The 13,317-nt window shown below is 35.7% G+C and overlaps 2 protein-coding genes across 4 annotated transcripts; one reads left to right on the top strand and one right to left on the bottom strand.

Moving 5' to 3' along the window:
• The first annotated feature begins 707 nt into the window (after window positions 1-707).
• Window positions 708-3,812, top strand: LOC129302972 (uncharacterized). The gene is given in 5 exon segments (XM_054941927.1): window positions 708-1,248; window positions 1,351-1,533; window positions 2,157-2,363; window positions 2,366-2,497; window positions 2,606-3,812. Coding segments are annotated over 5 exon segments (1,764 nt in total). The 5' UTR covers window positions 708-912; the 3' UTR covers window positions 3,512-3,812.
• A 573-nt stretch (window positions 3,813-4,385) lies between these two features.
• On the bottom strand, window positions 4,386-6,607 carry LOC129302971 (uncharacterized). 3 transcript variants are annotated; one of them, XM_054941926.1, is made up of 5 exons: window positions 5,925-6,606; window positions 5,731-5,845; window positions 5,449-5,563; window positions 5,072-5,273; window positions 4,743-4,886 (listed from the first exon to the last, which is right to left on the bottom strand). In XM_054941926.1, exons 1-5 carry the CDS (start codon window positions 6,023-6,025, stop codon window positions 4,877-4,879), a joined length of 543 nt encoding a protein of 180 aa, XP_054797901.1. In that variant the 5' UTR covers window positions 6,026-6,606; the 3' UTR covers window positions 4,743-4,876. The 3 variants fall into 3 exon arrangements, with proteins under 3 accessions (XP_054797899.1, XP_054797901.1, XP_054797900.1); XM_054941925.1 differs by having other exon boundaries at window positions 4,876-4,946; window positions 5,925-6,607; XM_054941924.1 differs by having other exon boundaries at window positions 4,386-5,273; window positions 5,925-6,599.
• Window positions 6,608-13,317: the final 6,710 nt, after the last annotated feature.

Below are 13,317 nucleotides of genomic sequence, written 5' to 3' on the forward strand. Positions count from 1 at the left end.
TGCGCTATATTTTTTGTGGGTAAAAAATATGTCCTATAGTTTATAATAAATTATCTTACTTATAAGTTAGGAATAATAAGGAAGGTTTTCTTTGTATATCTTGTACAAATTTGTTAGGCTGCATTTACCGAAAATATTTATCCAATAAAAGATTAAAAAAAAAAAAGCAACATCATGCTCAGTAACTACGAGTTGGCAACTTGCCAACTTGGCACGTTCTCACGAATTACAAAAAAAATAAATAAATAAATAATAAAATCTATTGGTTGGCATGTATCATTTACAGGCTCATTTCATTGTGGTCATGCTCCAGAGTCTTACTTTCCAAATGGACCCATTTACAACTCACTACTCAAACTAAGCCCAACTAATAAGTTGTTCAAGTTCAACTTAACCCAAGAATGTACAACTCTTCACGATTCTTTTTGAAATGTTTGTTTGACCCGAAATAGCCAAAACGACGTTGCTCCAAGAGCGAAGCAGACATGGACACGGGATAGCAAGCCAGCAACCACGTGCTTCCGTGTATGGTCGCCACTAACGTGGCAGCTCCTATGCCGAATCAGCAGCTACCAATGATAAGTCCCCACATCATCACCTAATCGGAAAACGAAGCACGTTGGGCTCACGTGATTGAAATGATAAAGCAAGCGTGTGGGCTGATAAACGTGTATAGACCAGACCGAGCGATTTCCCACTCGGAAATGAAACGGAACATGTATGACTTGTTCCTTCCCGAGTCTTTTAGACCAGATATAAAATTTAAATGCAATGTAGTGTCTACCAGTCACATTCCCATCGCTCCGTTTTTCTGTTCCCTCATGGCTCCGTTATTTCATTTCATCTAAACAGCAACATATTTGATCAAACCAACGACGGACGGAGAGATCAACCACTGACGACGCCACCGAGATGAAGTACTGGAAACCAAGGTTGTCCAAGCAGAGCGACAAGTACGAGGTGAGGCTTAACCGTTTGAGGCTCGAATTGGGACTGTTTGGAGCCAGGGTGCGTGGCAATGAGACGATGGCCATCGAAATTGCTGCCAAACCTGAGTCTTCGAACCCAACCTCACGCTTCGCTCTTCCTTTTTATCCTAAGTCCAAACGACGCTGCCTGTACACCACCGACCGCAAAACCATCAGAAAATCACCGACTCTCTCATGGGACGCACGTGACCTCCAAGATTTTCATGTCGTCCTCAAAGATGACTCCGCCGTCTGCGACGTGGCGTTTCATGTCCTATATGTAAGTTTTCGTGACTTGTATTTAACTATTCATTAATTAATAAGCTGCTATTGTCTTGTTTCTTTTTAATTACTCGCTAACTGTCGTTTGATTAAAATGCAGGAAGAGAGGAGTGAAGGAAAACCCAGCGCTAAAAGGGAGGTGGTCGGAAAAGTTTCGATGGACTTGACGATGGCGGAATTGCTTGATAAGAAACAGGCGAAGACGAAGTCCGGTTGTCAGCTTCGAAGAAGGCTTCCAATCGAATTGAGAATCAACGGTTTGGCCATAGAAGCCACCCTTTCGGTATGCTCCAAGTTCATTCCCCACTTGCTTAATTTTTCTTAATTATTTAATTAATTAAACAATCAGTATATGCTAATGGCTCTTTATTTGGTCAAATAAGTTTTTGTCTTTATTTTTTTGTCTGTTCAATTATAATCTATTCATGGTTATAGCGTTTACTATCTTACCTTGTTTGGTTACATCAAAATTCGCGATTGATTACGAGTTTGTAACGCCAATCACTCTTTCTTCTTGCCTTGTTTGATGTGTAGTTTGGATTCTATTTGTCTAATGGTTCAGGCTTAATTTTAAATGGGTGAGATTTTTCTAAAAAAATATTTTATTATATATAATTTACAATTATTCGTTTTAAAATTAATATTTACAAGATTGACCCGGCGAATGAACGGCGTGGAATGCAATTTACGGTCATACATGCGTTCGTTACACTATGATCGTACCGTTGACTGAGCTGGAAGAAATTCTCGATCTGGTTTCCTCTCTTCGTGTTTTATTTTCTCGCCTTTGTCCGTATTTTATTGCGTGAATACAACTTCAATTGGAAAGCTGCAACATTTTCGGACAAACTTTGACCGTAGCATTTACATTTATTGACCTGACTTCCTCATTGAAACTTTGAACAGGTCTCTGGGAGCTTTCTGAAGCTCAATAGTTCTCATGACTCGCGTAAAACCCCCGAAAATTCGGTCTCCTCCGAGAAGAAGCAAAACGAAAGGAAGATTGATGAACCGAGTGCTTCCGAGTCAGAAGATTACCGCTGGTTTGACTCAGATGATTCGTCCAAATCGTTCACCAGTACCAGCACCACAAGCAGTGGGAGCAGCCTTAACACGCACTTCTCAGCAAGGTTAAACCCAAAAAGAAGTTTGAGACAGATAATTGTTTGGACACAAGCCAAAGGAATGGCATTAAGGGATTCAATTTTAGAGCCACGACCACAAGGAAACCAGAGGCCTTGAATACGGTATGGATGTAACTACAATAACATCACCTTCTTTACTTTGAACTGTATGCATAATATATTGGTATTATTTAAGAGGCAAAAGGTCATTCTTTTTTCACGTTGTTGCAGAAACCAGATAAAGGATGGCAGAGGAAGGAGCTGATGAGCAGAGATGGACGAGCAAAGCTTAACACTAGTGTGTTCTTTGCTTCATTTGATCAACGAAGCGAACAAGCCTCTGGCGAGAGTGCTTGTGCAGCACTTGTGACATTCGTAGCCCACTGGCTTCATTCGAACCAAGACATGCCGACAAAACCAGAATTTGATAACCTCATCACGGAAGGTTCCTCTGAATGGAGAAGGCTGTGTGAAAGAGATGATGCCTCCTCGAAGCTCTTCCCGGACAAGCACTTTGATCTTGATACTGTCATAGAAGCCAACCTGAGGCCTCTGTTTGTTGTCCGTGAGAAATCATATACGGGATTTTTCTCCCCTGACAAGTTTGAGAGCCTGAAAGGAGCCATGTCGTTCGATGAGATTTGGCATGAGATAAGCAGAGACGTGGTTGATTATGAGCCAAGGATCTACATTGTAAGTTGGAACGATCATTTTTTCGTGTTGAAGCTAGAAGCAGATGCTTATTACATTATAGACTCCTTGGGGGAGAGGCTTTTTGAAGGTTGCAAAGAGGCATTCATATTGAGGTTCGATGATTCGAGCTCCATGTATGAAAAAGCAGAAAAAGCAGCCAGGAGAAATGACAGTAGTGGTGGTGGTGGTAGCTTCAAGAGTGAGAAGGAAAATCTCAAGTTAGTTTGCAGTGGAAAAGATTGTTGTAGGGAGTTCATTAAACGGTTTCTTGCAGCCTTACCACTGAAGTATCTAGAGGAAGAGGAGAAGAAAGGGGCCATTTCTAGCCCCTATCTTCACCGGCGACTGCAGATTGACTTCCATTATAGCTCTTCACTGTCCACGTCTTCAACAGCTACCTCTCTTTTCAAGTGGGGCTTTAGAAAACCTCAGTCCTACCAATAAGAAAACCTCAAGCTTCTTGCCCTAGTGCCTTAATGCTTATATCCTATGACTCTTGAAGCGTGGAATGAAAGAAGGAGCTACGAGGCTGATGTTGGAGATTTTTGGGTCTCTTGAAGCATGAGATTTCCCACTTTGTATAGTGAAATTTGCCCATTTGAGAACACATATCAGGAGACTCAGCTATGGCTGCTTCTTTTTCTTGTGACAATTACATGTGATTTTGCTGATTTGAAGAAGCAAGTTATACCTGAATAAATGTTGTGTCTATGTAGTATGATTAGTCAATTGGCTTTTTAATTTATTTGCAAAGCATAGATAGGGTCAGGCCACGTAACAAACTTGTCAGGCTTTAAGCAGAGTAGCAGACATTAGTACCCTATCAAGTCATTCGCTAATCATTTCATTTTCCTTCCAAATGGAATAACGCCTAATACGAAAGCAGGTGGTCCATTCCTGGTGTTCACGGCATATTTACTTTAGCGTTGAGATGATGGTTTGATATGGCAAAGCCAGATACGCTTGTCCGCCATTTCCATAACCGAAGGCCGAATTAAGTTCTTCTCAATCGCTTTACTAAACACGAAACCCATCGGGCCCGCAGATCCCATCCCTAATATCTGCTTTGAGATTATTTCCTTAAACAGCATAGTTCAAGGTAAGGGAGCTCCGAGATCCAGATTCTGTCTCCCAATTTCGACGTAGATACCATAACTCATGTCTGGCTTATGCACAAAATCACCCTACAGTTTTGAAGTTACGACTGTTTGTATAAATTATAATATTCTTTGGAGATTGCAAATTTTACACAGCAAATTTAGACGTACGTCAAGAAGCTAGAATAGAGATGGATGCTGTGATGAACAAGCTCCAGAAGTTGGGACATGAAAAATTTTACTTCATTGCAGAAACACTCCGAATTCCGTACCCCCAAAATTTACATTAACTTACGAGTGTTCTAAAACATTGCCGGAGACAGCCCTCAAAATTACACATTTGTTCTGCCATTTCGGGAGGCAAAGTAAAGGCAGAAGCTAATCTAAAGAAGAACCTCAATTTTTCACCCCTGATTTCCAAGGCTTTAAACAAGCGAAATCTGGCTTGCGTTTCTGCACAGTTGGTCTTTCCGAAACAAAGGAAGAGAATTTTTCATCGTTTTGGCAAGTTTCACCGCTGAGCTTATTCCCTTCTTCTACACTCGAAAGAGGGCCTAATCGGAGAGATAGATCGCATCCCATTGTGGGTTGGTTCTGATCAGGATCACCCCTTTTCAGCGATTGAGGTTTCTGATTCGCAGCTGTGACGTTGGAGGCCAAGTGATTTCCCACACCACCCACAATACCAGGTCCAGAAGTGTTAGACATTGATTTATGCGAGGCTGTAGAACCATTATGGTATTCATCAACTGGAATGCGGTTTCCATAATACAAGGGGTAAACTGAAAACAAGTTCGTCAATGGTTGAAATTGCAAGCACTGCTTTTTACTAGGTGAAGGAAAATGCTCAGATGCAAACGCCAATGTGTTAGAGGAAGGAGTGGGATCAGTATTTCGGAAAACCAACCTTGGATATTCAGAACCCAGACGGCTAGATTTCACAAAATTTGAGCAAGGAGACACAAAATGTGGTTTTGCTATATGATCTGATTGATCTCCTCTTGCAGGCTTCTGTACTGGCTCTTGACCGTTGTGACTCAGATAACACCTTGGGCTATTGCGTTGACTCCTTGAAGCTTTTTCTGGGGTGCACCCCAAACACAGAGCAGCTGAATCATGCCAGAAACGTAGAAGGAACATTACCCAAAGAAAAGAAACCATTTTCATCACTCTTCTTTGTCGATGAAGATGCTAGACTGGCGCAGAACCTAACACTTTATAAAAGAAACAAAAAACAAATACAGTTTTTGTTTGAGTAATTTGAAGCCAGATGTGACACTTTACCTTCAATGCAAGGCTGGAGACACTCTCCAGTTTCGGTGCTCTCATCACGTCGAATTACTGTATCGATGGCGTCATTTGCTCTGACCAAGAGAGTTGTAAGGTCCATATATTCCGCCTACGCAAGAACAGTTATGAGTAATATTAAGGAGAGGTCTTCGGTATACAGAACTCACAAGTTAGTTTGCTTTTTCAGCCTCATAGAATACTTCTTTTCGCTTATACCCAAAATAAAAACTTTACAGTGAGAAATTTCTCTTATTTTTCCTTTCTCTTAGAAATTACCTCAGAATTGGCCTTGGAGTACATAATTTCTTCTGCCCTGAGCACCACAATAGGGAGCTTCTCCTGGTACTCCTTATTCTTCTTCGTAGCAGGACCATGTATGTCATTGACAACCCTAAATAGCATTCAGAAAAGGCAGAGATTAGAATGTATAGGAAGGAAGAAGAAAGAGGGGAAAGGCAGAAGGGAAGAACCTAAAAATTTCTTGAATGAGGGTTCCTCTAATGGGCTGGTGCGTGTCACTATGCCAAGCTCTTCTAACACAATCATACGGCCTGGGGCCAGGGCGTGGCATCCTGATTAGTTCTCGGAGAGATAGAAAGAGAAGCAGAGTGCTCTGTTTCTTCAAGAGAAACAAGACCCAGTGCTGCGTGCAAGGTTGAAGGCAACTCTTTTCCTGGGGTTTTTCCCCCTTCCTTTAAACTTTTACCCTTTTTCTCAGCTATGAGACTCCCGAAGACTCAACAGGACACGCTCTGAGCAAAATGCAGTATCACCCCAAGGGAGAGAACAGTGCCGAGAAAGGAAAGGAAGTGTAAAAGGAAAGCCTTTTTTGTTGTTGAGTCTGCTTTATTCATTTATTATGGGTTTTTGCTTTATATCATGTCAAAGCCCTCAATTATTATTATAGGCAAGGGAAGCGGAGAGGTGTGATCAATTGAATTGAGAGAGACTTTGGTGTGTCCCACACTCATCCTCATGCCTGCCTCCCCTAGCCCCAAGAGTCCCTTTCGCTTTTTGTAGTTTCTGCCTTTTGGCTTCTTCCCTCTCTCCTAACCATTCATTTGATAGGAGGAAAGCAAGACATTTGGTCTTCGTGTCGCTGTCGGTGACCTCAGAAACACCCCAACCTCTACTCTTACTGTAACAACTACGGTCCCTCTTGTTCACTATGGCGCTCCCTCCCTCCCAACTCCCCCCTCTTCATTTCTCTTTCTCTGCTTGATATTTGGTACGTCTCTGGTAAATCTGCAGCATTAAAACCTATCAGATTCTTTTAATTTCGGTTTCTTCAGGACAAGTTTTTGTCTGAATTGGAGGTTAGGTCCAGAATTCAGAATCCTATTCTATTCAATTTTGTGTTTCCATTCCATGAATCTAGTGTGCTTGTAATTTACTAGCAGTGTTCAGAGAAGCTCACACCCGTTGCTTGGCAACAAGAACTTCATATCAGAATCACAGGCTGGTAATCTCACGGAGCCGGAATAGACTCGTGATGATTAAAGTAATAAATGAATCTTACTTTGTGCAAATAATGGAATATTTTCTTCCCGATTGGTCGAGCCTAATGGATATAGAATACCAAGTCTAGGCATGAGCTTGGACTTTCTAATTTGTGAACTTGGTCGGGAACGCCTGTCCGTGACCAACCATTAAGTAGTTCGATAAGCTTCCCAGTCTATACTGCAACGTTCATGACTTCATTCTGAAGTTGTACAGTACAGGCTTTCGGTTTCCACTTTCCACGGGGAATAGGTCAGAACAAATTAGAATCATTAAATGAGACGTTGAGCCACTGAACAGATTCAGGTCGAAAAAAATATACAGAGCAGACGATCAGGATCAGACGCCCCAAAATGACGCCGTTTTCATATTCTGCACAGATTTTTGTTGGACTTTCTGGAGCAGAATTCTGTGGGGGAGATACTCTTTGCTTTTGTCAAGGATATGAATTGATAGGCATTTTGACTTGAAAATAATAAGATAAAATATTTGACTGGTGAGTAGTGAGCGCCTATTTTAGTATTTATATTCGACTGAAATTTTATGTTGATGCGTCTTCTACTGAAATATACACAATTTCATCACGCCAAACACGCGAGGGGGAAATTACGAGTCCAAATGTTTTTGTTGAACAAATTTGTGAAGTCTTCGTCAGCATCTAATTTCATTTTGTTGTCCTTCTTGCTTCGTCTTTAATCATGCCATTTGTTGGTTTAATTGCGCTGATCGGTGCTATTAACGTGGTCATGTTGATATATACAATGAAATCTATAACAAAACATGCAATTCACAAATTGCGAATAAATAATAATGTATTCATTCCTTAGATTTTACATGAAATGTGAAAAATGTATTCATTCCTTATGACACGCTGATTTAAGTTTACTTTATTATATTTATGATAGTCTAATACTGAAATAATTTTGTGCTTGTTTGGATAAGTGGACAGGCCTGGAGAGTTAAGTAAATAAACTTAAACCATGATTTTGATTATATATATATATATATATATATTCAAACACTTTCATTTTTCATAATCAATTTGCTGCCAAAACTCCATTCTACTCTAAACTACTTGGGGCTACTTATCATTTTTTGTTGTATTTGCTGGTGATCTTACTGTGTGTCAAAATTTTGCATTTGCCACACATATCCTTAGCATGGAAACCAGCATGCCTAGCGCTAAGTGCTAGCAGTAAACTCATATCTTTACTTCATATCACACCATATCTCATATACGTATGTATATATATAAATGTCAGTTATATATAATTTTTCAATTATTTCATCTTAGTAGGATGACAGCTAAGTTTCAGTGGAATCAATTGATTCAACTTAAATATCAACTAATTTCAAATTATCAACAAGGTCCCATGTATTTTTTATTGTACAAATCCAACTTATGAAAGAATTGACTAAGACATCCTTAGATTGTATTTGAATGGATGAATTTAAGCTAAAAATTTGAATTTAAAGTTTCATATTTAAAATATCACATTTAAAATTTACATATTTTAAATTCTTTATTTGGATGATACAAAAAATTTTAAATTGTAATATTTAAATTCTTTTTTTGAATCTAAAGTAAAATTTTAAATTTTAAATTATATATTTGATTTTAAAAGAAACTTGAAAGATTAGTTAAACTTGACAATTCGAATAGTCAACTTTCAATGTGATCAGATAAACAAAGCTGACTGGCATGGTGGTACCTGTCACAACCAAGACAGGACCTCTGACTTCTATCGGGACTGGACAAACGGCCACAACAGGGATTGGATGGTTGACTTCCGCCAGCACCAGACCGACGGTGATAACTGGGACCGAACGGCTAACTTTCATTGGAACTGGACCGACGGTGAAGATGAGGGACTGAACAATCAACTTCCATCGAGATTGGACCAACAACAACAATGGGAATCGAATGGCAGACTTTTACCAGGACCGGATCAATGACGATTGTAACATCCTAAGGTTTTTCATTTGTAATTATCAGTGTTTTCAAGAGATAAAATGGTCAATTTAGATAAATTGTTGATTTAGTAAGATTTATATGAGATTAATATGGTTTTTGAATTCTTGTGCAGCTTTGGAAAAGGGATGGGTCAATGTTCAAGCGGGCCATAACATGAAAAAGAGTTTAAAATTTTATGAAATTTTCTGTACCATGCGTCATGGCAGGCATGTCAATGCGCTGTGTGCAAAATCTGCACTTATCAGACATAAAAAATAAATCAAAAATAGAAGAGAGAAAGAGAGATAATGAGAGAGCGACAGAAAAGAGCTTGTGACTTGCTAGGGTACAATCCTTAGATTACTTTAAAGGCATTTAGAGCTTGAATCACTGTTGGGAAAGTTGCATATTCCCTCCTCTCCCTTATTATGTAAAAAATTTGAACATTTGGGACAATGGGGCTTTGATTTTGATTTTCTTGAATTTAGACTAAACTCATTGGTTTATTTAAGGTCTTAAGAAGTTAAATCAAGCCTCTAATCCTAAGTTTATGAGTTTTGTAGTGATTGAGAAATTTTGATAAGGGTTTGGACGAACTTTAGGCATAATTGAAAGATTTTGAGACAATGTGCGACATTGATTAATGATTTGTGTGGAGATATTTAATAGGATGGTTAGAGTATTTGGGAATGGTTGATGTAGTGAGAAAAGGATATTGGGTATTATAGGCACTTAGAACCTAGTGAATTTAGAATTAATCGGAGTAATAATTGATGATTGTTATTTAATTGTGTAGATTGAACATTGCTTGAGCTTTATCGTGTATATAGAACGTGTGGAGTTAACGTTGAGCCACGGTAACCCTTTTGTGTGACAAATGGTTGAGGTAACTATATAGTTTATGATGTTTATTAACTATTATAACTGTGTAAAAGTAAATACAAATGATAAATAATGGTTTTGAAGAGTTTTATGCATAATTTGATATTGTAAATGATTTTAACATGAAAAATCGATTTGTAAAATGTTATTGAATTTGATTGATATGTATATACTATATATATAAGTTTGTGATATGAAAATGTGAAAAAAGTAATAGAAATTGTAAAAGAGCATGATCATAAAGGGTGAGAGTTCACCCGAATATGTGGGGATGTGTGTGTGGAAATATGTGAGCAAAAAATTCATATGGTCGAGCTAACATCATGAAACATCCGGTGCAACATTATATGAGACTGTTACCATGGGACATTCGGACAATCTAGTAACTCCCTAGTACTCGTTAGGGTGCAATTAGGAGTTAACGATGCCTCTATCATGAGTGTGTGAGGAGGGAAAGACCATAATCCGTAGGTGGGTTAAATTACCTTTGGCTGATTGTTTCTACTACCGAAAGTGTGTTTGGGTCAATAAGTAGTTGATCTAGGAGAGCATATGGTTTCATGTCAAGAAGCATTGGAAGTTCAATAGTTAAATAATCATGCTAGTATGAAATTATGTGTTTTGATATGAAAAGATGCACTTATCTCATAATTATGGTATACTTGTTATTACTACAGTTTTGATACTTTTTCATGGTTATATGTGGTAATAAATATTTAATGAACTATATTGGTTACCGAGATATTTATCTTACCCCCTAGTTATAGTTTATAAATGAGGGCTCCGGTAAAGGTAAAGGGAAGGAAGGGACATTTAAATAGTAAAGAGCATAGTTGTATATGAACTCGGTGGAAGTTGATCATCTCATCTCGATCGATGGTGGCAGCTTGTTTCTGTGAACTTTGGCTGTTCAGTCCAATTACCGTTAGCAAGTCAATCGAGCCTTCATACATTTAGGTTAAAGTACAAAAGAGCTTGATTTAGGATTTAAAATGATAGGGGTTTAGAAAGAATTTTAAATTATAAATAAATTAAGGGAGAACTTGGTTTTGAATTTGGTCAAATCTAAATCCATATATTTTTAATTATCCAAACAATAAATTTAGCTCAAATTCAAATTCAAATTTAAATTCACGTATATCCAAACATAGCATTAATTTAAATATATGATTAAAATTTGAAAAACAAATTCATCATTTTTAAATTAAACAACTGGGAATCAAACTTGTAGATCTTTAGAGTTATTAGAATAATGGCATTGTTACTCTCAAACTTCACACATTAACATATGTGTTATTTCTTAAAATTTAGATAATAAATTATAAATTTATTTGTTTGAAGTTGTCAAAATAAAAGTCAAACTTGTAAATATCTAAAAATATTAGAATAATAAATTTATTATTTTTCAAATTTAAACATTAACACTTGGGTTGCCAATTCAATTTTGAAAAGCAAATTGCAAGTTCATTAGCTTGAAATTGTAAAATCAAGAGCTAAATTTATAAATTATATGTCTTGTTAAATTTAAAAAATAAATTACAAATTCATTATAAAAAAAATTGCAATGTCAGAATACAAAGTTGCATGCATATTTCTATGTCCATTAAATAATAACGAAAAATCACTTAAAAGCTAAAGAACTTACCTCACATTCTAAAATTGCTTGAGACGTAGGTCAACTAAATTAGTCCCCCAGGACCTAGTTATTCTTCCCATTTAACTTGCCCAGGTAGTGAAATTGTAATCAATTTAGCAATGGTAATTTATTTATTTTTTTTTTTTTTTTTGGCTGGGAAGCGCATCTACTGTGTTCATAAAATAAAGATAATTGCATCAACATCAAGCTTCCAAGGGAGAATTGCAGTTATGTTAAAAAAAAAAAAACAAGAATTAACAACTGTTAAGTTACTAACAACATTTTTTTACAAAATAAATTATAAATATCAATTCAAAGAGTTATAAATAAAAATTTCTATTATAATATGAGAGTCATATTTGATATTTAAATATTTATTTATAATTAAAACTTTTAAATTTATATTAATTTAGATTGATATTTTTAACTTACTTTTTTAAAAAATTTATCAAAAACTTAACTATAATTAATTTATTCTTTTAAAACTTAACTGTCAGTTTTCCAAATTTCTAAACCCAATGCTTTTATCATTTCTTGCTGTAACATCCTAAAATTTAACCCAAAATTAATTAAGTTAATTAAGAATAAATGAATAATTGTAAAAGAATATTTAAATATAAATAATTTTAATTATAAGATTATTGTTAGATTTAATTTAGTATAAATTCAAAATTTTAAGTTATGATTTTTTTTAAAAAATAGAATTATTATTATTATTAATAAAAGAGAAAAGGGATATATAAAACCAAAAAAGAAGAAGAAGAAGAAGAAGGGAACAGTAACGCAGACGATGGTGTGTGTGTTTTATGTGTATATATAATTATATATAGAATAAAAGAAAAGAAAGAAGTAAAGTGAATTAAAAAAAAAATCAAGAAAGGGTGGGGGTGGGAACGGTTTGCGTGCATTAACAAAAGAACGATGAGGAGCAAAAGCTGTGGGACTCACATGATTTTTTAAAAGCTAACAAAACCTCTTTGGCTTTTTATTTTCTTCTTCTGCGTCTGCGTACAAAGAACAAGCGACATTGTGATGGTAGAAATTAATTTAGAAGATAAAGCTATATTTAAAATAAGATTTAAAATATTTTAAATTAGGTAAGTGTTTTTAATATTTTTTCTTAATCATTTTTTCCTTTGAGCTATAGATTTTGATATTTGGAAAACCTTAATTTTGAAAGAGGGATGAATTTTTTATAAGTAAATCTAGTTGTTGAGGTTGTTAATAGTGTAATAAAATAAATATTTTAAAGTATTATTTTATTAATAGAATTAGAATTTGAGGGCATTTGAGTTTATCTCTAGATCCCTATAGGTAGATTTTTTGTTAAATCTGAAAATATAAATTGATTTATTGATATTTAGATGATTATTTGAGATGAGAAATAAATTATTATGGCTACAAAATAATGATTCTAGACTTGAAATCAAGTTTGCAATTTTTGAGTATTTTTATGCGCGAATTTTTAGAATAAAAAGGAAAAATTTGATATTAGAAAATTATTGAATGATGTTTTGTAGCCAAACTTCAATGAAATTATTGTGAAGGAAATTATTAAACTAAGCAGATAGGTTCAAATACATGACATTAAATTTTAGAACTCAAGAGGCTAAGACTAAGGTCTTAAAAAAATGAAATAAAATAAAATAAATACTTAAGTATTAAAATATGAGTAAAAATTGTGTTAATAATATTATTGATACATTGAGATATGATCAATTATAGATTAATTTTTTTTTGACACCATTCTAGCTTTGGAAGTATTGTAACTTGAGGGGTAAGTGGGTAACCTTTACCTCTCAAAAATTGAGGTAACAGGAGAAAATTTATTTTATACATTTGTATGTTAATTAATTAATTATATTGGTGAAACAAAAGAATATATATATAT

The sequence above is a fragment of the Prosopis cineraria genome, unplaced genomic scaffold (genome assembly GCF_029017545.1).
Source record: "Prosopis cineraria cultivar Desert tree isolate PC_DT_omini unplaced genomic scaffold, ASM2901754v1 PC2, whole genome shotgun sequence".
Classification (NCBI taxonomy): domain Eukaryota; kingdom Viridiplantae; phylum Streptophyta; class Magnoliopsida; order Fabales; family Fabaceae; genus Prosopis; species Prosopis cineraria.

What these genes read in the sequence shown, in the direction of transcription:
- LOC129302971 (XM_054941924.1), bottom strand. Translation starts at nt 6,025, where the DNA reads ATGCCACGCCCTGGCCCCAGGCCGTATGATTGTGTTAGAAGAGCTTGG. An exon ending in CTCATTCAAGAAATTTTTAG is followed by an intron (nt 5,846 to 5,924) that starts GTTCTTCCCTTC and finishes AATGCTATTTAG; the next exon opens with GGTTGTCAATGACATACATG. An exon ending in TCTCCAGCCTTGCATTGAAG is followed by an intron (nt 5,274 to 5,448) that starts GTAAAGTGTCAC and finishes GGCATGATTCAG; the next exon opens with CTGCTCTGTGTTTGGGGTGC.